A 27,066-nucleotide genomic window follows, 5' to 3' on the forward strand; every position below is an offset into this window, starting at 1 on the left:
CAACAATAAAACAAACTAATACAATAGAAGCAGAGGCAGAAACAAACTAGATCATTGAAAATCAAAGGCCAATAATGGATTTTCAAATTTTTACTTTAAAAGATTGATGTTATAATCATCACAGATGTCATTTGTTTATGTATCTCTTAGATTAAACTCTGTAAATATACATTTAAAAGATACCAGCCTAGAATCTATTGAAGAATATTTTACAGTAATATTCTTGTTTGAAGGAAAAATCAATGTAACTCAGTATATTACCAAGGTATATTGAAGGACCTTGGTGGCACAGCAGACTAAAGCACTGTTAAGTAACACCAACTGCCTGCAATTACTGCAAGTTCAAATCTCACCAGGCTCAAGGTTGACTCAGCCTTCCATCCTTTCGAGGTAGGTAAAATGAGGACCCGGTTTGTGGGGGCAATAAGCTGACTTTGTATAAAAATAGAACACTGCTTGGGGGGGGGCAAAAGCCCTACTAAGCAGGTATATACAAAAGTATGAAGGCTATTGCTTAATGCATTGTAAGCCGCCCTGAGTCTCCGGATAAGGGTGGCATATAAATCGAACCAACCAATCAATCAATCAATCAATCAATCAATCAATCAATAAAATTCATTTTTTTTAACAAATTGATTGTTTTTATACTTGATACTTATATACTATTTCTTGACTTTCCTTTTTCTTAGCCTGGAAAGGTGATAACATGTAGACTTATCTGGGCTTCATGAGCTATTTGGTTGGAAGATGCCCAGGGAACTGCATGTTTGTAGGTTAACTGAAAGTCCATGGAAATGATTTCCGTACTATTGCAAAGAAAATAGTGTGATTTTGATCTTACATTTAAACATGAGTCAAGCACTAATCAAGTCTTTCTGTACTTCGATTTTTACCTAATGCTTTTTACATTTGTTGAAATGATCTTTTATAATAATTAATGAATACTGAGGTTTAAACTAAAGTTTAATATAAACTCTAAAAATTAGAGTACATTTATTTTATTTTAATGTTGAAGTAAGGTATTTTGAATATGTATTAGCTCCAAATTGGTGGAACAACAGAGTATTGGCTAGCAAGTTAAGCTCTAGGTATAGAATAATGTGAGTATGCTTGGTGTAAATCTAGATTTTAGTTATGTTTTGTGAAATATTGCCCAATGACTGGTGTTGGTGCATGTACATCTAAGACTGATAACCTAATCTCCACCTTTATCAAAGAAAGTGATAATGTGAAAGCTTCAATTATCCAAAAGCCTCCATTAGCCAAAGTCAAGATGACTGGAAAGATCAATATTTGCCAATAAAGGAGAATATATGTAGTTCAAGATTGAAATGAAGGGTCCTTGGTGCTCTCTGGGCATGGTTGTTTTCTTGCAGATTGTGTTACCTAGACTAGCACTGATGATATCAACAAGTTTAGGTAATGAAACATCTGTAAGAAAATGACTACACTCGGTGAGCACCAAGAACTCCTCAGATCCATATTTATGGCCAATCTGATATCAACTATAGCTCCCAGAAGATTACAACTTACAATATATGAAGAATAAATGAGGGATGTTATGAATTAATTGAATGAAATTAAAGAAAGAAAAATATGTTCGGGTTTGGTAAACTAAGTGGAAAAAGGAAATGCAATAGATCTCAAAAAGATCTGATTATGAATCAGTGAAAAGATATGCCAGTGTAGATTTAATTGTAAGAGGTAACATGGATGTTTGAATGTCTGAATCAAAGTCATGGGTTTTTCTGCATGCATATCAAAACAGAAATCTATAGGTTGGTGGCAAGCATGTTATGTTCAGAGAATGATGATGATGATAGACAAAAATAGCATGGGTTTTGAGAAAGAACTGCAACATTCTGAATAAATGTGATCTGGGGAATTATTCTGTTAAATTGCATGAATGGATGAGAATGAGATGAGAGACGACAGCAAAAAAATATCTGGCTATTCAGAGACCCAAGAATGAAGGAGAATATGGACTACTTAGTGAGTATCTGTTTAGAAAATAAAGAATGTTTGTTTCAGATAAGTATGATTTTATTCATATACAGAGCTGGCAAAGAAATTAATCAAAAAGCAAAACTAATTAATATTTTTATGATAAAAATAAGAGAACCAGTGCTGAAAAAGGGATGATATGAGATTCATTTTGGATAGGGCCAAACGTGAATTGGGAAAAATAGATATGGAACCAAACAAACTAGTGAAAGAAATTAATGTGAAAGTAGCATGATTGCTGGATGACTAGACATGAAGCCTTTAAGAAAGCAATATTAAAAAATAGATTAATCCTTCAACCGAATGAATGGTACATGAATATAAGCAACAAGGGTGCAGAAGCACTTGGAACAAAAAGAGAAGGATTATGTTATAGAATGCCACAGAACTATGCAGAGTCACACTAATGAGAAAAAGATGCTTGGGGGAAGGAAGAGTTAAAAGAGGTTGAGGATAGGAAAAATGATATAGGAGAATAATTTTTGAGAAGAAAGAGGATGGAAAGAAAGGTACTTTATAACATGCATAGAAAGTAAAAAGATGAGTACATAAAATGTAATTAAAGACAGAAAGGGGTGGTTAAGATTAAATAAAACAGAGTAATTCTGAAATATAGTTTTAAAATATCCTGGAACTGGGTAAAGAGGACTGAACTGGAACCCTCCAGAAGAATGACAGTAATTTAAAATAAAGGTGACGAAATGATTTGGGATTAAATTGAATTGCAACAAAGATGATTAGGGGACTGGAGGCTAAAACATATGAAGAACGGTTGCAGGAACTGGGTATGTCTAGTTTGATGAAGAGAAGGACTAGGGGAGACATAGTAGCAGTGTTCCAATATCTCAGGGGCTGCCACAAAGAAGAGGGTGTCAAACTATTCTTCAAAGCACCTGAGGGTAGAACAAGAAGCAATGGGTGGAAATTAATCAAGGAGAGAAGCAATTTAGAACTAAGGAGAAATTTCCTGACAGTTAGAACAATTAATAAGTGGAACAACTTGCCTGCAGAAGTTGTGAATGCTCCAACACTGGAAATTTTTAAGAAGATGTTGGATAACCATTTGTCCGAAGTGGTGTAGGGTTTCCTGCCTGGGCAGGGGGTTCCAACTCCCTTCCAACTCTGTTATTCTATTTCTATTTCTATTTGAATTGAGGGGGTGTTAGAAGGAGAAACCTTATGATAACATGAATTTGTTTATGGAATAATTCTGAGCATAATAACACATATGTAGGATAAAAATAAAACATAAGTGTGAATAATGTTAGTGATTGCTTCAGTGCTGAGCAGGGAATAAGATTGAGACATGTGGTGTTCCCTGTTTTTTAATGCCAATTTCTCTCTTTCTCTCTGTCTCTCTCTATCCTTCTCCCTCCCTCCCTCCCCCTCCCCCCTCTCTCTTTCTCTCTATCATGCTGTATAGGCATGCTGGTGTTTGGGGATGTGAATGTTCATGTACATTTGTATGCAGATGATGGTGTGCTATTGACTGAGGAACTAAATAATTTGCAACAAATGTTAGATTGTCTGATGTAATGATGAGCATGGATCTGAAAATTAATGTAGTTGTATTTGACAAAAACATGAAATGAACAATTTTAGTGGTTAAAAATTAGAGGATGATGATCATGATGATAGCTTGATAGAATTTTGGGAAATAAAGGAAGAAATTTTAAGATGCTGGGGGAAAGGTACTGGTTGTATATGGTCTGTGTGAGGAATGAATGATTGGGGAAAGGAGAAAAGGGTGGGGGGTGGAGGCTGAGTGTAAAAATGTGTATCTCCCCAGTTTTGGAAGGAAGGAAGAATGTTAGATGACACATAAATTGAATAATGTGGTAATGAGGTACTTAAGAAGTATGTATAGTAACGTAAGTAGAGATTGGATCAAGAATGAATGGATGCTGAAGGAATGTGTTAAATGATCAATATGTGTCAAGAGGAAACAGAAGATGGGAAAAGCCATTTTTTGGATTGAGTTCACATGATAAGAGCCACAGTGGCGTAGTGGTTAGAATGCAGTACTGCAGGCTACTTCTGCTGACTGCCATCTGCCTGCAATTTGGCAGATCGAATCTCACCAGGCTCAAGGTTGACTCAAACTTCCATCCTTCCAAGGTGGGTAAAATGAGAACCCAGATTGTTGGGGATGATAGACTAACTCTGTAAACTGCTTAGAGAGGGCTGTAAAAGCACTATGAAGCAGTATATAAGTCTAAGTGCTATTGCTAAGTGCTATTCTCAAAAAGAAAGAAGTGAGAAATCTAAAGAATAAAAGGGAATGTATGAAGGATTATGAATGAAAGCACAGAAGCTTTACAAGGACAAAAAGGTATGGAGAAGTCTAGTGAATAGCTCTTTCCTTTCCTTTCCTTTCCTTTCTTTTACTTTACTTTCCTTCACTTTCCTTTTCTTTCATCTCCTATCCTCTCCTCTCCTTCCCTCTCCTCTCTTCCCTCTCCTTTCCTTTCCTTCATTTTGCATAACATTGTAAAGGGAATGGCATGATAGATATGTAAGTCTATGGATTTAATGCATGTATTTTTGTTTAAATGTACAATCTAATTCATTAGTTGTTTTGAAGGGCAAAATAAATCTCTAAAATTAAAACAAGTGTTTGTGGGGGAGAGAAATGAATATAATTTTGCTAGCCAAACAAGAAATAGAACAAACAATGGTTTACATTTATGGCCATAAGACTTGTAGAGGCTCAGATGATCTTATGAAGTGGCTGGGCTAGTGTAGTTGCAGCCAACCTATCACATATAGTTCTTCCTCTGAAGGTCTGGAAAAGGTTCTGAAGCACTCAATTCTTGTAGCACTGGAAACAGGATCATCCACCAAGGAAGGATCAAAACAAAGAAGCAAGCAGTCATAGCAACACAATCAAAACCATGGCCCTTTGTATGGGCATGGAATATTGATGCATATATAAAAGGGGTAAGGTTTGATTGTATGGTTACAACCACCATCTTGACTTTTTGACCATTCCATAGATGCACTTGAGTGGAACTTTAATTGTCTATCTGTAGCAACTGTGCAAAACCTCAAGCAACTATAATGGAAAAACAGAGATACAGACCAGTTTTCACTCTAAATCCCATATGGTTCCATTTCTGTTGCTTTTGTGTGAATAATTAGGAGACTAGACATTCTGGTTTTGCTCGGTTAGTCCCAGTTTTAGATGAGGTATCCTAAACATGGAAAATAAGTCAATTTACAGAGGCCAATCCACCTGGCTGGCAGCTGTAGCCCAGCTCTGCATTTGCTGTTCATTATGTTTGCATGATATCTTGAGTTCTTAATGTAGATTATCAGGCTCACTTGACAGTATGAGGCTGAAAATATTGAAATACTTCCTGGAAGAGGAATGGAAAAGAAGTTCTGCTTTATTCTCCATTTTCTGACTGAAAGATAAAGGGATATCTTGTTGGGTACTAGATTTGGTCTGCAAGAGTTAGTATCTTCTGTATCTATTTCTTGTCCTACAGTGGCCATTGGGATGTTAGCACCCGTGATTTGATTGCTGCAGTCTGTTGTTTGTTTGTTTGTTTGTTTGTTTGTTTGTTTGTTTGTTTGTTGTTTTATCACAATGTAAAAGTGCAATAGTGAGCACAAAGTATCTGGAATTACAGAAAGACACTTCTTGATAATAATAATAAAAAACCCTTGCAAACATTTACGTCCAATTATGGTGGGGTTGGGATTTCTCTCTGAAACTTTTATTTGTATTAGTAAATGTATACAAATTAATACATCCAGCCAGAAGATCTAATCACCTTATGAATTATGCAATCTTCTCAACTGGTGCTAATTGTGGAAGAAGATATAATCAGACCTATTTAGAAAATCTGAGCTATCTTGAGTCTTTGAATGGCAAATGTGATTATTAAAGAAAACAAATAAATAATGCATCTTTCAAATGAGCATAGATTCCATTCCTTTGCATAAAAGAATGTGAGCATTATCTGACTTCTTCTAATGAAACCATTCAGTGATCTCAGCCACTGAAAACAATTTTCTCCAGTAGGAAAACGAATTTTTCTCACTCGAGCTAGGTGGAAACTCTTCAAGTGAGCCACATTTTGTAAACTAATAAATTGAAAATAGATAGCAGGCACCCTCTAGTGCTCCTCTGTCTCCTATATTTTAATAATTAAAATATAATTAAAAATTAAAAATATATTAAGCAGCAATGAAGCCAGACATGGATGGTGAATTTAGTAACAATGGCAAAGGCTTCTTTTCATACTGTTTTGGATGGCACTCAATATGCTACTGAGGAAAAATGTTAAGATCTTTTGGCATACTAATAGTGTTTATAATGTGGCTAATTAAAATCAGGATATCTGCTACTGATGTTGCCATACAAGAAAATACAATTTAAAGATGCAAAGGTATAAATACAGATGGAAGATGAAATGAACATGGGAAAGCTCAACAGTGGAAGATAAATGAATGAAATTAGCATTTTAGGCAGCAGAGAATTGCATTGCGGTAGAATTGGCCCTGTTCAGCCAGAGGATTATGCTGTTTACTACTAAAGACACAAAAAGAAAAAAGAAATGGTGCTGTTTTTCACAGTCATAAAGAATATAGCAAGGACAGTACTAGGCTACAGTACAGTTAATGACCAACAAACACAATTTTTACCTCATGGAGAATCCTGTCATTTGGCAATTATCTATGCTCCAACCAGTGATGAAGAAGAACAAGCTGATAATTTTGTAATTAACTTCAAACTGAAACCAACAGAACATGCAAGCAAGATGTGCCAAAATTTACTGGATTTGGAATGCCGAAGTTGGAAATAGTAAGGACAACATAGCTGGACTGTATGTCCTAGGAACAGAAACAAGAGAAAGACTTATCGCTTTCTGTCAATTCAACGATTTGTTTATCACATAACACATAACTCAAACAACGAAAGTGATGCCTATATACTGTACATAGATATCATAAGACAGAGTGTGCAGAAGCTGATATATTATTAGTGCAAGAAGGCAGAAGAGCTTAGGAGTGTGTGTATACCTATTTATTTATATCTTCAATGCCACAATAATTATTAATGACTTTATATGTGTAACTCTGAACATGTATTTGAACTTCACCATGTTATAGCTGAGAGGAATTTCTGAAACATTTTCTCATACAGCAGGAAAGGAGTGATAAAATTGTCTCAAAATAAAAATTAATCAGAATTACATACCCAATGTAATTATTTGCATATCAAACAAAGCATATTACTTGTGCTTGGCTACATGCAAATATGATGTGGATGTAATTTCATGTTCCACAAAATAGGTAGTTAAGAGCTGGAAGCCACTTCTCATCTGGGAGGAAAACTTTTCATGTGCATAAGCTACATTTTAATAATCATTAGGAATTTCATTTCTCCCTGTGTTCTTAGTAGAGAAATATGGCTTCAGAGAAATCTTCGTGAGAAGATGCAGAATATGAGGCTGAAGTAAGGCTTCACTCCCTTAGTCCACCAGAACAGTGGTGAAATTCAAAAAATTTTACTACCGGTTCTGTAGGCATGGCTTGGTGGGCATGGTGTGGCTTGGTGGGTGTGGCAGGGGAAGGATACTGCAAAATCCCCATTCCCACCCCACTCGGGCCAGCCAGAGGTGGTATTTGCGGGCTTTCGAAACTACTCAAAATTTCCGCTACCGGTTCTCTAGAACCTGTCAGAACCTGCTGGATTTCACCCCTGCACCAGAAGCTTTCTGTTTGTGTGGGTGAAGTGAAGTCTCCTGTTTTCTCTTTCCTGTCTCTGGACATATTAGCAGCTTGTCATCCCAAATATAAAACAACATTATGAGAATGAATAGGAGCTGAGCCAGTCAAGTCACCTGTCTGAGTGAAAGGCCAAAAGATATTTTTTTCCTCTGAATTTCCTTTAAAGCTGGCAACCAGGATAGATCATGGCACTTTTGACACTAGGTTGGAAGACTCAAGACATATAATACGACAAACAGTTGCAACAGAGAAATCTAGGGCTTTGTTGCAATTATTGGCTTTCTTCCATCACAACATTTGCTAGCTGGAGAACTTAACTCATTATAGGTAATGGCAGAAGTGAACCTACAAAAGAAAGATTTATTCTTGTTTACTGCTGTGGCCTTGAAATGAGGATGTGTGTGTGGGAATGTAGCAGAAAGAGCAAATATTTCCATCTGTCTGGTAAACTTGCAAGATTCATTTTTCTCGCCATGTACCAGGGGTGGTTCTACTTACCTTTACTACCGGTTCGCAACGGGGCCACACACATGCGCTTGCTTTGCTTGCGCATACGTGCGCTCTTCTGCATTTTGATGACATCAGGGTCAGTGGGAGGAGCCTCCTGCCAGTTTTACTACTGGTTCTATAGGACTGGTGAGAACCAGGGGCAACCCACCACTGCCATGTATATGTATACATGAGCATCGGTGGTGCAGTGTTTAGAGTGCAGTACTGCAGGCCACTTCTGCTGACTACTGGCTGCCTACAATTTAGCAGTTCAAATCCCACCAGGCTCAAGGTTGACTCAGTCTTGTATCCTTCTGACGTGGGTAAAATGAGGACTCAGATTGTTGGGGGCAATATGCTGACTCTGTAAAACCACTTAGAAAGGGCTGTAAACTGACCACCCCAATGATGCCCTTGACGTGATGTCCCGGTGCCTGGAGGCCGTGTGGATCTGGATGGGGAGGAACAGGCTCAGACTCAACCCCTCCAAGACCGAGTGGCTGTGGCTCCCGGTGTCCCAATATAGTCAGCTGACACCATCGCTGACTATTGGGGGTGAGTCTTTGGCCCCCACAGAGAGAGTCCACAACTTGGGTGTCCTCCTGGATGCACGGCTGTCCTTGGAAGAACATCTGACAGCTGTGACCAGGGAGGCCTTTTATCAGGTTCGCATGATTCGCCAGTTGCATCCCTTTCTGGATCGGGATATGCTGATCTGTATCTATAAGGACCCCCCCCCCGGGTCCATTTACACGGTAAACCAATAAAGCAATATATCAGTCTAAGTGCTATTGCTATTGCTATACATCTGAACTAGACTGTCATTTCTCTGTGTAAAATAATATATGTGGCTATATGCATAAATTTGTATTAGTTTGTTTGTCATGGTTATGTGGTATATATTGGACATGGTGATTCTTTGAGAGCTGTATGCAATGAAATTTCATTTTAATGTATGCTGATTAGTCTACATTCAAAGTGACAATACAGTTATTCTATCCTATCCTATTCTTACATACTTCAATGATAAAGAAGCAACCCTTTTTTAAAAAAGTCACACTTTATTAGATATTTTTATCAAGTAGCAATTAATTTCACAAAGGTACCAGAGTTAAAATTTGTCATCTAAGTTCACTGCCTGGAGTCTGAGCAGATTAATTAATTAAATCAAGACACTCTGTAAACAGAAAATATGAAAGGACTAATCCATTCTCTTCCCTTTCAGCTTATAAAGAAAAGATGAAGGAGCTGTCCATGCTTTCTTTGATCTGCTCCTGTTTTTACCCAGAATCTCGCAACATTAATATATACACATATGATGGTAAGTTGTTTTCAGCAGCGATTGTTTTCCTTAGTGAAGTGTTATTTATTCTTCCATGGGAGATGAACATTTTCCTCTTGTTTTGTTATTTAACGATGATTTCCAACCTGGAACCTACAAGATATTTCTCTTCCCATGCTGCAAAACAGCACAGGATTATGGATTCTGAAGTCAAATATATTAGAAAGCACCATGCTGGAAAGATTGATTTGACACTTGATTAAATGTAAAATTTGTATGGCAAACTATGATCATGTTTGGAAATTGAGAGCATGTCATGAAAACTCTCACAAAATGACTATTATGTTATGATTATAAAATTCCACTTGATAGAAAAACAGCTTGGGCAGTTCTGATCATTCACACGTTCTTATCCTCCTGGTTGTATCTTTGCAAATAGAAATGTTTTACAAAGAACTGATCAGTACCCATTCACCATTTTTAAGTTCTAAGGATATCTGAGGGGTTTACATTGAGTTCAGAGACCTTCTTGTAAGTAAAAAGCATGCTAAAAACATTTTGCTTTTCAGTACACTAACTTCCTATTTAATTGTTGGGTTTAGAATCAAAGGAACAGGGAGCTTGATAGAAGAAGCTAGTAGAAATACCTCTGAGCACAGGAGTTATAATACTGACCGCTTGTCCTAAGAGAACTTTAATATTATTATTATTATTATTAAAATTAATATTTTAATATTACCATTCAACTAAATCATGATATATAAAAAATATCTTAAATACATTACATTCAGTAAAGTGACATAGCTTATATTCCTTTAGAGAAGTCTTAGGTTTTACTATAATTGTTAAATGTCTATAATATACTAATTAATACATTAATTGCATCATAACTGATCATGCAATTTCCAGAGATGGGAAATACATTCTTAATGCACATTCGTTATTTTATATTTTGATATTAGTGTAAAAAGCTTTAACATTTCTTTTTTTCTTAATAATACCATGTTATATTAGGAAAGCAGAGGGTATAATGTGACCTATTCCTAAAACATTAACTCAGGACCGAAAAGATGTATATTTTATCACTGATTTCATTACTGTAGTAATCACAGACCTATTTGCATTCCTAGAGTCCCAATAATTCTTTTATTTTCATTTTCATTTTAATGAGTTTGAGGTAAATTAAGACTCTTGGCAATTCTCTCTAGTTTTGAGAGAGGTTTAAGTGACTGAATGGGTGTGTTAAACTCCTGCAAGGATACCAATTTTATACTTTAACCCTTCCACCCATCAAAAAAATTCAGCCTATTACAATGATTTCAAACTAGTAGTATCAATTTCTTTTTGTGGCTCCTAAGCAAACAAAGTACATCCTTGCAAGACCAAAATAAAATTGTGTAGTACCCTGTTGTTAATATAAGCCATCTGTATAGTGTACTGCTTTTTCTCTAGCATCTATTTTAGTGAAAATTACCCATATCACTGAGTTATGGTCATTACACTTCCACAAATTATCTATTATTGATATACCATTTGAATTAGATGTTTTAACTTTACCTTCACAGATATGGAAGTCAAACATATCAACAAACGTGCCTCTGGCCAAGCTTTTGAACTCATCTTAAAGCCGCCATCTCCTGTCTCGGAAGCACCCCGGACTATAGCCTCTCCAAAGAAGAAAGATGTGTCCCTTGGAGAGATCCAGAAAAAGCTGGAAGCTGCAGAAGAAAGGAGAAGGGTATCTAACCATATATACCATAGAGAAGATGCATGATGATATTCCTTGGGTTATTTTATAATAAGAGCCATGGTGATACAGTGGTTGGAATGCAGTACTGCAGACTACTTCTGCTGCCTGCCGCTGCCTGCAATTTAGCAGTTCAACTCTCACCAGGCTCAAGGTTGACTCAGCCTTCCATCCTTCTGAAGTTGATAAAATGAGCACCCAGATTTTGGGGGGGCAATAGGCTGACTCTGTAAACCGCTTAGAGAGGGCTGTAAAGCACTGTGAAGCAGTATATAAGTCTAAGTGTTATTGCTATTTTAAGGTTTCATTTGCAATTTATGACACATGTAGGTTATTGAACTGCTCTGAAAAAATTACATCTTTAAGCGTGTCCTTGAGGGTTCAGAACTGAATCTACATCTGTTTCATTTAAGATGTGTACAATGAGATCCATGTTTGAAAATGCAAGAATTTGTAACTTAAAATCAGCTAAATACCTGAGTTTCAATGTTAAGAAACAGGATTGCTAATCACATAGATACAAGTTTTACTGACTTGTACTTCAGAATAAAAAAAACAACAACTTAGATTACCAGAAACATGTGCTTTACATCTGTCTGTAGTTTAGAAGCAAGACCAGGTTATTGAGATTCTAGGGCAGAATTAAGCTAGCAAAAAACTCCAGGAACACCTTATCAAAGAAAATAGCTTTAAACTTGTTAATTGATTTCACACAGTCTTAGAATTAAACCTCTCCCTAGTAATTACATTAGTGTTTATTAATCAGTAGTGTCAGCCTCATGCACAAGTGTCAATAGCAAATTATATAATTGAGAATCCAATTATGCTCCTAGTTCTCTGGCCATTTATCATCTAGGGTTGTTAAATTTTCCTTTTTCTCCTTTTTTAACTGTTTTCATTACTTACTGGGACATAAATCATATTTTCTGATTTATGATTGTAATAAAAGCATTTGATTTGACATAAATCATTGTTCTATACATAGACATCTGAGAATAAACAGCAATTTATTCAGGATAAATAATATTTATGGAAAGCAATTTTGATGATAGTGTATAACTATAGAATTTGCCATTCCACTACTTTCCTCGTCTAACTTTTGGTCTCTCAAAATTTTAACACATCCCAAATGCTTTTTCTCAATATTACTTTGTAGCCACCGGGCAGGACAAACAATTTTGGCTTTAAAGAGAATATTTGTAGTTCGTGGTTGAAATGATGTTTCTTCCAGGGGTGGGTTCTACTTACCTTTACTACCAGTTCGCAACAGGGCCACGCACATGCCTTCTGCGCAAGGGCAGAAGCTTCTGCACATGTGCAAAAGCGTTTGATGACATCAGGGTCAGTGGGCGGAGCCTCCCTCCAATTTTACTACTGGTTCTATAGAACTGGTGCGAACCGGGGGCAACCCACCACTGAAATGAGGAATCCTTGGTGCTGTATGAGCTTGGTTGTTTTCTTGCAGATGTTTCATTACTCAAATCAAGTAACATCATCAGTTTAATGGGGAGTGGGCTTTACTCTCATTTTATATTCTAGTGCAGAGGTCTTCAAACTTGGCAGCTTTAAGACTATGCTGGTTGGAGAATTCTGGGAGTTGAAGTCCACAAGTCTTAAAGCTGCCAAGTTTGAAGACCTCTGTTCTAGTGGCTTGCCTTGTTAGAGTTGGTGGGAATAGTCTTGGTGGTTCTATCTATGGTTGGGCTGTTTACTGTTACTTGTCTGGAAGTTCCTTTGGGGTATTGTTTGCTTCTTGATTGTTAGTCTAATGTTAATCTTGGTGTTAATCTCTGCTCATTTAGGTCTTGATTGCTGGTAAGGAGGCGTTTTGATCTTTTTTGCTTCCCCTTTGGCTTGTTGATTGCCTTCTTTGAATGGTATATAGATGTTGTTTATGTCTATGTGCTTGTTGATGTCTGATTTGTCAGACTGCCAGGCTTCCATGAATTCTTTAGCATTTTTGGACTTGGCCTAGAATGGTCACGGTTCTGCAGCTGAAACTATGGCTAAGTCTGTCAATGTCCAATCAACAGCCCAACTAAGGGACCACCAAATCCACTCCCACCAACACTGACAGGGCATGCCACTAGAATATAAAATGAAAGTAAACACCACTTCCTACTAGCACTGATGCTGTTACATAGTTTGAGTAATGAAATGTCTGCAAGAAAACAACCAAGCTCGGAGAACACCAAGGACCCCTAAAATGCATCATCCTTCCAACTTCCTTCTAATTTGTTCCTGTGCCAATGGCTATTGCTCATGTTTATTTTCACTGTTGAAGTGGGGAGAGGAAATGTCACAGAATTTTCCTATTCTTGAGAAATACTACTGGTTGTTACCCACACATTTTTGTGGTAGGAAAATTCTATTTAAGATAAACTTTCTATTTACTTTTTTGCTGATTTGCTGATATACCTAAATCAAACTCAATGAAAGTATAGCAGTCTTCTAATATTTGGCACAAAGAAGAGGAAGGTTGCCCTATTCTCCAAAGCAGGGTCTTCAACCTTGGCTGAGGAATTCTGAGAGTTGAAGTCCACCAGTCTTAAAGTTGCCAAGGTTGGAGAACCCTGCTCCAAAGCACCTGAAGGTAGAGCAAGAAGAGAGGGAAGATTATCAAAGAGACATCCAATATAGAATTAAGGAGAAATTTTCTGACAGAAAAATTAATTAGTGGAACAGCTTACCTTCAGAAATTGTGGATGCCCCATCACTGGAGGTTTTTAAGAAGAGATTGGACAGCCATTTGTCCAGAATGGTATAGGATCTCATGCTCAAGCAGGGGGTTGGACTAGAAGACCTCCATGTTCCCTTCCATCTTTGTTATTCTGTATTCTGCAAATTTACCCACAAGATATTGTATCAGTTTTATATTCAATCCAGATCTTTTTGAGAGTTTCAAAATTTAAAGGAAAAACCTGTTTAACCTTCCCCTCCCCAGCCTTATGGTCCAAAGTAGACAGAGGAATGAGAACTTGTACTTGCCAAATTTTTTACTTCAGCAAATTAGTCATCCTTTGTCTCTGAACACTGATACACTGAATCTATTCTCTTTCAATATTTTTGTAATTGACTGGCTCATTTTTTTTTTAATTTCTCAACTTTATACAGTCCCAGGAGGCCCAGGTGCTGAAACAACTGGCAGAAAAGAGAGAACATGAGCGAGAAGTCCTTCAGAAGGCCTTGGAGGAGAACAATAACTTCAGCAAAATGGCAGAGGAAAAACTGATACTGAAAATGGAACAGATCAAAGAAAACCGTGAAGCTAACTTAGCTGCTCTTATTGAACGTCTTCAGGAGAAGGTAACCAGGCTGGGAACAAATTAACGTACAAAAAGTAAACTGAGACTCAGCCAAACAGAGCTGATAAAGCACCGGGGGTAGAGGGAGCAGGAGTCCTACTCAGATGTTGAGTAGGGATGTCTAAGAAGTAATGTTCGAGTTAGGTAAGATTTTTATTTATGCTCAAGTGAATGTGGGAGTAAACCCCCTGCCAACAGGTTTTTAAAAAGCTGAGGATGAACATTCTGACTATTCAATCAATGTTCTGTCACTTTCTTGTACGTGACCCCCCCCACTTCCTGACCCAGCCCCTGCTGATTCAATATGGTTCATAAAGACTCATCCCTCTTCTATATTGAATTCAGAATAACGCCTTAACTAATCTATGCACTCTTCGCCAGAGAGTCATCTTCTTAAGTATTTTGGCTTTCAGCCTGCAAAATTCTGGAAAATCTTAGAATTGAAATAGAATACCTCTGGAGAGTACCAGGCAAGGCACAGCTGAAATATATGAAAAGATTCATGCTTTAAAATGCATAAATATGTCAACCTTTCCCTTCAGGTGAATAAAAGGGATCGCAAATATATAGAGATTTTGCTTCGCATGGAAGTAAGACCATACATGCAGTATAACCGTCTCATCTATGGTTCTCTTACCTTTCGTGTCTATAAATTAGACATTTCGAGCACATAGACTAGCCCTGTTTGGATGTCTGAGTGCTAAAACTGCACACTAGTTTCATTCCTGTATATATATTTTCATTGCACACACTTTGTCCTTGACTTTCATGAATTTGGCTTGAAGCAAACCTTTATTAACATTAAAGTGAATAGGCTTGGAAACTCCTTCCAGATTAGCAATTTTCATAAATCAGTTGTGTGATTGCAGGACATATCCAAGCATATTCACACTAAGTACATTAAGTTCGGGATTGAATTGATGTGATGTCTCATTTGTAGATCTTTTTTTTTTTTTTCGAATTTTTTTGAATTTATTTTTGACATAAAAGATAAAACAACATCTTTTTAGAGCAAGGGTTTGCTCCGGTATAAAATAAGTATAAATTCCAAATTTCATCAATTAACATCTTAAAGGAAAAAGAAAAAAAGAGAAAAGAAAAAAAAACAGAACAAATCTAAACCCAATTTTTGTCATTCAATCTAACATCTTATTCTAACATTTAACATTCTATTATGTAATCACCCTAAATCTTAAACTTCAAATCTAAACAGCTCTTTATAATATTCATTTATCATTTTAACAATCAGTATTTCATATATTCTCCTTATTTCAAAGACCCAAATCAAGTCAATGTTTCTTTTAAATCACATCTAATAATCAACATATAATATTTTATTCCTCTCTTAAAAACATTTCAAAATCAGTAACTATTCTTCAAAGATATCTCCTTCACTCCTCCTAGTTTTATTTTTGACTGGATTGCATCTTAATTAGCTGGTTTCCAGGGATGCTTTCCTCCACTCCTAACCTTATTTGTTGGCTGAATCATAGTTTGATTTTAACTGCTTTCCAACATTTTCTCCTTCACTCCTCCTAGGTTTGTAGATCTTGTACTCTTCCTTACTTTTAGCTCTCAGTCATTTCTGTGAATAGCAGAATAGGGCAGCTATATAAATCTATTGGCACAAATAATGTGGCCATTTATCTACCAAAACGTTTGGATAACTCCTGATTCTGGGGAAAGACATAGGCACATGATTTCACACAATATAGATGTTTCACACACAACGGCTTATTCAAACTCCTCGGTATCTGCAGAGAGGTGGGGTGGATGAGCAACTATCACATGGCAACGCAGACTCCATCTGCATCTTATCTCATGAGATAGGCACACAAGCAGGGGTGAAATCCAGCAGGTTCTGACAGGTTCTGAAGAACCGGTAGCGGAAATTTTGAGCAGTTCAGAGAACCGGTAGCGGAAATTTTGAGTAGTTTGGAGAACCGGCAAATACCATCTCTGGCTGGTCCCAGAGTGGGGAGGGAATGGGGATTTTGCAATATCCTTCTCCTGGAGTGAGGTGGGAATGGAGATTTTGCAGTATCCTTCCCCTTCCATGCCCACCAAGCCACACCACACCCACCAAGCCCACAGAACCAGTAGTAAAAAAAAATTGGATTTCACCCCTGCGCACAAGGCCTAGTTTTGTATTGTGGAGTTGCAATTACACATGTCTTCAGCATTCCAGTGGGCACTAGATGCCTAGTCCAAGCTGTTCTATTAAGTTTTTCTTTTATTCAGTTTGTGAATAAAACAATTTCAAATTGACTGGAGAATACATTATAAACCAGATTCAGGATAGTCCTGAAAGAAAAGGACAGGAAGGCAATCTCCTTAATTCTGTTTTTCCTTTTTCTTGCAATCTGTTTTCTGAAATGGTATAGGGCTTCCTGCTTGCGCAGGGGATTGGACTAGATTACAGGGGTCTCCAACCTTGGCAACTTTAAGACTTGTGGACTTCAACTCCCAGAATTCCTCAGCCAGAAAGTTCTCAGCCAGAGTTCCTCAGCCAGACTGAGGAACTCTGGGACTTGAAGTCCACAAGTCTTAAAGTTGCCAAGGTTGGAGACCCCCGGGACTAGAACTCCAAGGTTCCTTCCAACTCTGTTCTATTCCTCAGCTATCATGAATCAGTAATGGAATTGTGTCCCACTTCATTATGAATGCTTCTTTTAGAGCCCTATTAAAGCTAAAGTTCATGGCCAAATCTTGTGGCCATTTAACATTCTTCCTGAAGGAAGGGAGGAAGGCAGATGTTAAACTTGTCTCTATTTTGCCCCTTTATTCCCAGGAAAGGCATGCTGCAGAGGTCCGCAGAAACAAGGAGCTTCAGGTGGAACTGTCTGGCTGAGCCCAGCAGTAGAGGGAGTCGGATAACTCCCCTGCCTATATTATTACAGATCATGAAATATTAGTATAGGAAATGTATGACATGGTTTAAAAAAAAAAAAAAGAATCAAGAACTCAATAAAAACGAAACAAAAAAAATTTAAAACAATGCAGTCTTTGCAGAATGATTTGCTTGATGTTTAAAATTAAAACTTGGATCTTATTTTGTAAATACTTACATTTTTGTTAAAAAATACAAGTATTGCATTATGCAAGTTATTTCATAACCTTTACACGTCCTGTAACAGGCTTTTGATGTCGTCTGTTTTCATTCAGTTAAATTTGTTAGAACTTTGCTATGAAGTTCTTTGCAGCAAAATCCATGCCAAACTGTATACTCGTTCTAACTGAAAGCCAAGTCAACAGAAGGTCTATATGGTGCTACTGTCGTGTCATCACTTAATAACATGGAAAGCTTTGCAATCAATAAGCTTAAGTCAATAAGCCAATTACAGGTAGGCATTCTTATTTGATTAAATGGTCTAGACCAGTGTTTCTCAACCTTGGTAGCTTGAAGATGGGTAGACTGGCTGGGGGATTCTGGGAGTTGAAGTCCACCCATCTTCAAGCTTCCAAGGTTGAGAAACACTGGTCTAGAAAAATGAAGTCATAGAACATTAAGAAATCATAATTTATTTACAACCCCAATGTTCTTCTATAGAGAAAACAGAGCTGTGCTGTACAGAAACAAGCTCCATGGGGTTCAGTGAAATTGAAATTAAGCATCTAAAGGAGAAAGCCTTTAGAACACATCAGGATTTATTGTGGCATAAAACAGTATTCAGTAAAGCTGCATGTCTTAAGTTTAGAAGCAAAAAAAGAATTTTCCCCAACAAGGAGGGAAATCGATAATAGATACTTTTAAAAGGCGTTGTATGCAGTAGGGAGTGAACAGATTCAGATTCACTGCCAGAAAAATTCATGGAATTTATAGGTATAAAAACTGCAGTCAGTTTCATTTTCTTAGGCTCTAGTCCAATGTTTTTCAACCCTGGAAATTTTACAATGTATGGACATCAACTCTCAGAATTCCCCAGCCGGCATTGCCGGCTGGAGAATTCTGGGAGTTGGTCCACCTACATTAAAGTTGCCGAGATTGAGAAACACTGCGCTAGCCTTTCAAAACCTGGTGCACTTCTCTTGTGACAGCACTACAATTCCTAGACTGCAGTTCCCGAAGTTTCATAACCCCACAGTATCTGAAGGATATCAGTTTGGGAAATAGGCATATTGTCTTGTCTCCAGTTGCTAAAATCTGTGAAGAGACCAAGAGCATCTTTGCAGACAGAATTCCAGCCTTAAGCTTTGTGATTTCATGACGCTGCAAGATGTTCCGTGTGCTATTTTTCATCCCAAATCAGTGAGCTGGTCTTAATCCTACTAACTTCTGCTCTACAGTGTTAGTCTGTCCTGCCTACTTTTAAAACACTATCTAAATGATGAGGGCTGAAGCGGTCAGGATGACTAGCCAAGGTGCTTGTGTCAAATAATATGACCAATCTCAACACACATATTGTCTGAAACAGCTGCCAGCTTGAAGGTATCCCAAACTCTCCTGGAAATTGCTGCCTGCGTATTCTACTCTTCATTAGTGCTATTTTCCTGTATGTCATTGTGAGCAAGCTGTGATTAATAAAGAATTGGAGTTCTGTGAACTGAAAAAAAGAGTCATCTGTTGTCTCACGTGATGCAACATAATACTAATAACTAGTATTATTGGAATGACACTGTTATTCTTATATTAAATATCAGGTGGGGGATTTTTTTTTGGTCAATATTCTGCTACTTTTCTAAACTTCACTGTCATAAATTGTGAGTTATCCATTCCAGCTTAAAATTTAGTATATGTAAAATTTCAACTGTTGGGTAAGAATGAGCAGATGTAGAACAGTTTAAAACATTTGGTAACAAACTCCAAATATTGGAAATATTTTTGTAGGCAGAGGAAAGATACAACTGATTCAGTTTTGATGGTTGGAACTACTTTTCCAAATTCTGCATAGTGCTGCCAGGTTGATCTTTTGTATTTCTGTTAGATGATAGTAAAGCTGATAAATAACAGGGATGTCTATTTGATACAGGAGAAGTGTGGTCAAAAGATTATTGTCCAAGTCAGGAATCAGCAAATATATATCTCTTCGCAGTAGTTCAGATATTTTTTGGACAATATCATTTGTTTGTTTGTTTGTTTGTTTATTCATTTGTTCGTTCATTCATTCATTCATTCATTCAATTTATAGGCCACCCATTTTGCCTAAGGTAACTCTCCATCATTCTAAATTTATGTTATGCCACCTATGAGTCACTGGACGCTCCATTAAAACTACTGCAAAAACCTATTAATGGAAGAAAAAATTACTCATACTTTGTGACAGGGGTGAAATGCTACCGGTTCGCTCCGGTTCGGGCAAACCAGTAGTGATAAAAATTACCAGTTCGGGTGAACCGGTAGTAAAAAAATGCTTTAAAAAGTAAAAAAAAGTTTTCAATGATCACAGCTGTGCCGCGCGATCGTCGGAACCTTTTTTTTTACTTTTTCAAAGCATTGTTTTACTACCAGTTCGAGCGAAAAATGCTTTAAAAAAAAGTTGGCCACACCCACCCAGTCACATGCTCCCCCCCAAGCCATGCCCACAGAAACGGTAGCAAAAAAATGCATTTCACCACTGCTTTGTGACTTCTTACTTGGGTTATTGCAATGCATACTCCGTGGGACTGCCCTTCAAGAGCATTCAGATAGTTCCAATGGCACAGAATGCAGTCCCATGGGTGGCTAACTGGTGCATCTCACACCAGTCTATTTTTGAGTGCCTTTCAAGGTGCTGGTAGCCCCACAACATATATAGAGCCAGATTACTTATGAAGCCATCTCTTTCTTATATATATATATACCGTATTTTTCAGAGTATAAGACGCACCTTTTTTCCCCTAAAAAGGGGGTGAAAATTTAGGTGCGTCTTATACACCAATGTAGCCCCGCCCACCCACTGGCCCCCCCACCCTTTGGCCTCTGCCTCACAGCAGTTACCTCCTTGCAAGCAAACAGCAAGAAAAAACAGCTCCTTTCAGCTTCAGCACAGCCTAATTAGCACAAGTTGATTGGATCGGCCTCCCGACTCTCTGTTTTGCTCAGGGCTCTGCCGCTTGCTGCAAAGAGGTAAATTCTTGGAGCAGATTTTGGTTTTCCCTTGTGCTAATCAAGCTATGCTGAAAACAAAAATGAAAGTAAAGCAGGCTGTTTCCTGTTTGCTGCAAAGAGGCAAAATTGCTCAGAGCAGAGGCAGAGGGAGATTTCTTTTTCTTCTTTTCCTCACCAAAAAAGGTAGGTGCGTCTTATACTCCGGTGCATCTTATATTCCAAAAAATATGGTAATTTTATTGAAGTTATCAACATATAAAATACAAGTGAAAATAAAGATAGTAGGGAAGTGGGGGAGGAAAAGAAGGGGAAGAGAGAAGTGTGGGGTAAAGGGAAAGAGGGGAAGCATTGACTTTCAACTCTTTTTAGTGCAGTAGAATAAAAGTAATAAAATTGAGCCATCTCTTTCTGACTGTTTCTACCTGTCCAAACAGACAGGAGAGTCTTATTGCTGGTGGCATTGACTAAGGAATGTTGGCTGGCAAAGCCCCAAAGAAAGGCCTTTTCTGCTGTTGCACCCAACTTCTGGAACATCACTTCTCTTGAAGGATAAAGGACACTTCATTACCAGGTATCAGAAAGCTAACGAACTAGAGACCAGTCTGGTTACTAGTGGTGGGTTACTACCGGTTCTCCCCGGTTCTTGGGAATCGGTAGTGGAAATTTTTAGTAGTTCAGAGAACCGGTAAATACCACCTCTGCCTGGCCCTGCCCCCAATCTATTCGCTTCCTCCCGAGTCCCAGCTGATCGGCTAGAAGAAAAAAATCAGGGCTCACTTGACAAAGAAGAGAGAGAAAAAAAACAACATACCATCGCTTTAAATTCAGAAGCCAAGAAATCTCCTAATTGATCGGCTAGAACCAATCCACTCCTTGTAAACCACTTGGTAGTGGTAGGTTGGCAATTGAGGCCAAGCTGGCTGAAAGTGGTTTCCGATGCTCTCGTGGTGGCAGAGCGGCAAAAAACTGTTTAAACTCTTGCTGTGGCACTTCAAAGGGCTGCCCTACAGCTGATCAGCAGTAAAAGGCAGGATGGTAGTAGACCAGTGAGCTCCAAAAACAAATGGGTAGACTGGTACAGCTCTGCAAGCAGTTAAAAGCCTGGTAGACTAGTAACTCTGCTAAATCCTAAAGAATTGTTTGTCACATGACCATCAAACCATGCCCACAAAATAAGCCACACCCACAGAAACAGTAGTAAAAAAATTTAGAAGCCACCCCTGCTGGTTACCAGTCTCTAGGAAGGGAATTCTGGAATTAAGAGAGGTACCACTGATGATCAATCTCCTAGAAGCTGTTCACTGCATCTCAGGATAAAAGGGCAACCAGGGAAACATTCTGAAGAGGATTTTGGCCTATGGTAACCCTCCAGGAAGATGCATACCTTTACATACAGTGGTCCTAAGAGAGTCTTCTTTCCACCCATTTTGAAAGAGGGTGGGTCTACCATGTCAGGATATGTAAATTTCTGGACTAGAAGGAAGCAATGGGATAAATAACTTTTTCCAAAGTCTGAAAGTAAGCCTGAATATAAAGTGCAAGCACATGTTCCCAATATATGCATTAGTTTTTCCTTCAAATCAGAATTAAAAATCCTTTAGAAAAGTGGGACAATAGAGTCCAGCAAAATTTACTTCTCTGTCAAGTTGTTACAAGGAGGCACAATATATAACCAGGATTTATCTCTGAATAAATAGGATTGTTTAGAAAGCAATATTCAAGTTATTCCATAGAAGAATAGCAGCGATTAGACTGACAAATTTGGAACAACATAAAAAGTATCAAAACTGAAAACCAAAAGATAAAACAATGGCCTGAAATCGGCAGCAAGATCAGCATCGGCACAAATAAAAATCAAAGAGAGAGATATTTAAGTAACTGGTGGAATCACAATACTGAAGACACTGGACACTCCTCCAAAGATAGGAAATGTCATACCCAGGGTACCACATCTGAATAAACCTAAATTCAGATAAAATTATCATAAGCAAGTCCCATTCAAAAACAATTAGCCTGGACTGGTGCATATCAGAACATGCTTTCTATCAAATTCTTTGTCTTAAACTATGTTGGGTCTTATAAGTCAACAACAAAGCTTTGAGATATGCCAAGAAGCAATTAGGCAGCTGGCACAACTTGTGAAGAATAAGTGCTACAGTATATAACTATAGCCTTTCTGTAACCAAGTCATATGACATAGCTGCAGCCACTGAACCATGATCAACAGCAGCCCATGCAGACTATTAAAGTACCCACACACTAATCTTCGAAACTTCTTCTCTGGTAACATTGTACTGCTAACTAGGGCATACAAAACCTTTGCCAGACCAATTCTTGAATACAGCTCATCTACCTGGAATCCACACTGTATATCGGACATTAATGCAATTGAGTGGGCCCAGAGCAGTGGTGGGTTGCCCCCAGTTCGCACCGGTTCTATAGAACCGGTAGTAAAACCAGCAGGAGGCTCTGCCCATCGACCCCAATGTCATCAAAACGCTTCTGCGCATGTCCCGCTGTGAACCGGTAGTAAAGGTAAGTAGAACCCACCCCAGGTCCAGAGGTATTTCACGAGAAGAGTACTTCACTCCTCTACTCACAATAGAATCCCTTATGCCACCAGGCTTGAAATTTTGGGCTTAGACAATCTTGAAATGCGCCACCTGCGGTCTGATCTAAGCATAGTACACAAAATTGTCTGCTACAATGTCTTACCTGTCAACGACTTCTTCAGCTTCAACCACAATAATACATGGGCAAACAATCAATACAAACTTAAGGTAACTATGACTTCAGCAACAGAGTGGTCAAGGCCTGGAATGTTCTACTTGACTCTGTTGTTACATCCTCAAACCCTCACAGCTTCAATCTTAAACTGTCTACCGCGGACTTCACCCCATTCCTAAGAGGTCCGTAAAGGGGGCGTGCATACGCGCCTATCGTCCTTGTCCTACTGTCACCATTTATTTGTATTTGTTTCCTTTGTTCATGTCCATGTTCATATTTATACCTGCTATTTTGTACATGTTTGACGAACTAATAAACAAACAAACAAATAAAACATTTGAGGTGTCAGAGGTGGGCACCCAAGAAAGGCCAACAATTCATATGAAGGAAGTGATGCTGACCTTGGTTAGTTATTTGTTTTCACCTCTTTCCAACTCGCTAACTCTAGCTTCTAGTCAAAGAAAAAGAAGTGAAAAAGAGCAAACTGCAATTTAGAGAAAGAGTCACAAGAGTTACCATTGCCTTTGATTCATTGGCTGTCTCTTTGGTAGGCAAGTAAACACAGTAGTAATCTCACTAGATGGGGGAAGCTATTCCCAGCCTGAAAGCCTGGAGAGATACCAGATGTATTAATAGTTGTTAGAAATAAATACCTCCGTTTCAACATATTTTATCTAATTTCACATTGGATTTTTAAAAAATAATCTGTAAAATAATAGCTCATCACCAGAGGGCGACATAGGACCATGAAGCAAAGAGAAGTAGTAGCTCTAAAAGCAAATGGGGAAAATAGAGTTATGATTTGGTTGAATCATACCTGGGATGCAGAACTTTTATTTTTTTAATTTATTTATAGCATGCCTTTATTATTTTATATATAACTCAAGATGGCAAACATATCTAATTGAACTTTTTAACATTAATTTGCCATCTGCTCCTACAAGTGAATAACCCTTTAGCATGCTCAACTCTTACACATGTAAGGCGAACGTAATGAATACAGTAGAAATCTTTAGTGATGTTTTATCATCCAGCAAGGACTAACCCTGCTGATTCTGCTGCTGTAGAAATTCCTCCTTTAATGGTACAACTAGGTCATCTTAGATTCTGCTTTCATTTATTTATTCCTGTATTTATTTGATTTCTGTAGCTGCCCAGCTCAACCAGTGACTCTACTCTGGGCAGCAGCTATAGAATGGTAAAGTGAGGAGGGCATGTTCCTTTGGATATGAACATATATTACTTAGGAGGAAGCACTATTTTCTGGTATAAAAACCAAACATGTTTTAAGTAAAAACAAAAAACAAAAAACAACCTAGCATCTACAATATAATTTGTTAAAATTAGTTTAAATTTTCAATATTTGCTGGTATCCCAGCACTGTTATTAGTAACTACCTGGGTTACAAGCAGAGGTGGGTTTCAGCAGGTTCTGACCAGTTCAGGAGAACCAGTAGTGGAAATTTTGAGTAGTTCAGAGAACCGGTAGTAAAAATTCTGATTGGCCCCATCTATTCTCTGCCTCCCAAGTCCCAGCTGATCCGGAAGAAATGGGGATTTTGCAGTAATCTTCCCCTGGAGTGGGGTGGTAATGGAGATTTTACAGTATCCTTTCCCTGCCATGCCCACCAAGCCACATCCACCAAGCTATGCCACACCCACCAAGCCATACCCACAGAACCGGTAGTAAAAAATGTTGAAACCCACTACTGGTTACAAGGTCCAGGATTAAAGTTCAAGAACACTAAAATCATAAATTCTAAATGTTCTAAGTGGTCTTCAAGATTAAAACACTTTTAAAAATCTGGTGCACCAAATTTAATCTGTAATCCAAAATATTTGGAGGATATCAAGGTGGGTTGGCAGAAAACACCCAGGCTTTGTAGCTGCAGTTAAATAGAACTTGTTTGAAAAACAGATTTGTATTTTCATGTATGATGTGCTTGTTCATGAACTGCACATCTCAGATTTACATAAATCCAAGCAAGAGAGAGAGAAATTAATCCCCATAGTGTTTTTTATCAACACGAGTTATAATAATAAAATCTTCCAGGTCTAATTGTGTTTTACTTTTCACTTCTCTTCCTTTTACTCATGTGAATTAAGGAGGTGTCTGCTGAGCCACTTGCGCTAACCTGCTTTTTGTTTGGGACTTAAACCATGTTTTCCCTTTGTTCTTTTGATAACGTGTTGGAAGAAATATCCTTCTGGGTTCAGTTCCAAGTGGGGAGAAAGACACTGGAAACACAGTGGCTGTTTGGAAAGATGGTTTTTAATGATGGACAGGATCACATGCCTTGATGATGTTGCGTGAAGAAGAAAAAAAGGGGAGAGATGCTGAGAGTGCCCTGGTTTTATGCCCTCTCTGGGTCCCACCTTAGATCTTCCTGTTCCTGTGTAAGAAATGCACTCTGATTGGTGATCAGACTCCCAAGGGGCGGGGATCTTAGCTAACTTTGTAAGCTGTCTGTCTCCCAGGCTTGGTTGAGCCTTGCTGGTTGATGTAATCTTCCCAGGTGTCATGTGGTGAGATGGGTAGAAGGCTAATACTATCATATCCTGAGGGCCATGTCTTAATCCCATCACCCTGGACCTGAAGGGGGTAGATCTTTGTTATGTTGACTGGCTCAGGCCTTAATGGCCCACTGACAAAGGTGGGGGGCTGAGTTTCTGCCTCCCTTTTAGGAGAAATATTCTGGCCACTTAATATTTCCTAAAATATTTCATTTTTCTAGGAGAGGGTGGGTGCTAACTTCCTACAAACGGATCTGAGCTACTTCAGTCAAGATCATCTTCCTTACTCTGTACAGAAAGTACTGCCTGTGCCCTCAGCTCTTTTGCCTTTACCTTCCTACTCAATATCTAATAATCCCCTGCAGTATCTTGAAGGCTGTTTCTAACTGTCATTTGTTCTTAAATGAATCAGTTATATAACAAATAACTATTGGCTGCCTTGAAGTGTCTCCATCACATCTCAAATGTCTTTCCTAGAGAGGCATTGTACTTCTCTTGATAGGCTCTCTATCTCATCTATTGCTTCTTCAGTCCTTCTCAGGAGGCAAACAATTTGTTGTTTCCTTCTCTGAAGGACACCATTTCCAAAGATCAATATTAGAATACAATTTATTTAAAGTTTTCTGACCTTCCTTTTTCTTCAGAATGCCCAAGTCAACTAACAAAAAGGGTACCTTAAGTTTGGATGTTACGTTACATTAAAGAACAAAAGAGGTTTGGTTTTTTTTAAAAAAAAGAAAGACACAAATTAAAAACAGTGTAAATATAGAAAAAAACATAATTTCAGAATGATAATGAAAAGTTTTCTTTCATGACTCAAGAAACTGTACATATCGTGGAATTCTGATGTCTCTGTAGAAGGGACTAAGTAACGTATTTTAATCATTCAGTCCTTGCTCTATTACGATTGGCCCAGAGGACTGGGCTATGCAACAAACCATAATTATATGCAGTTCAATAAAGAAGTCTTTAGTGCTACCACCCTGTTTAACCTTCTTTTCTTGTTTCCTAATCAACCAGTTCAAAAGCAAGCATGCATTATCTGAATGATAAAATTGCTCTTACAATTCAGCATAAAGCACCAGCAACATTCTTATAAAAGAACTGATGGGGAACAAAATAAACCTGCCATTTATAGCACTCCTTAGAGACCATGATTACAATAAAACACAGTGTTCCAGCTCATTAAATGTTGTGTGCTAAGTGGACTTCAGTGTATGCTTCCTGAG

General features: G+C 38.0%; 1 protein-coding gene across 1 annotated transcript in view; it reads left to right on the forward strand.

The window, feature by feature from the left end:
- STMN2 (stathmin 2) overlaps window positions 1-19,113 on the forward strand; it is a 34,154-nt gene extending 15,041 nt beyond the window's left edge. Inside the window, exons 2-5 of the mRNA XM_034430014.3 lie at window positions 9,461-9,556; window positions 11,083-11,255; window positions 14,379-14,570; window positions 17,361-19,113. Coding sequence (XP_034285905.1) covers window positions 9,461-9,556; window positions 11,083-11,255; window positions 14,379-14,570; window positions 17,361-17,420 — 521 coding nt within the window. The 3' untranslated portion in view covers window positions 17,421-19,113. The remainder of the gene's footprint in view (window positions 1-9,460; window positions 9,557-11,082; window positions 11,256-14,378; window positions 14,571-17,360) is intronic.
- The last annotated feature ends 7,953 nt before the right edge of the window (window positions 19,114-27,066 follow it).

Source organism: Pantherophis guttatus, chromosome 3 (assembly GCF_059756535.1).
Source record: "Pantherophis guttatus breed Tessera chromosome 3, ASM5975653v1, whole genome shotgun sequence".
In the NCBI taxonomy this organism is placed as follows: Eukaryota; Metazoa; Chordata; class Lepidosauria; order Squamata; family Colubridae; genus Pantherophis; species Pantherophis guttatus.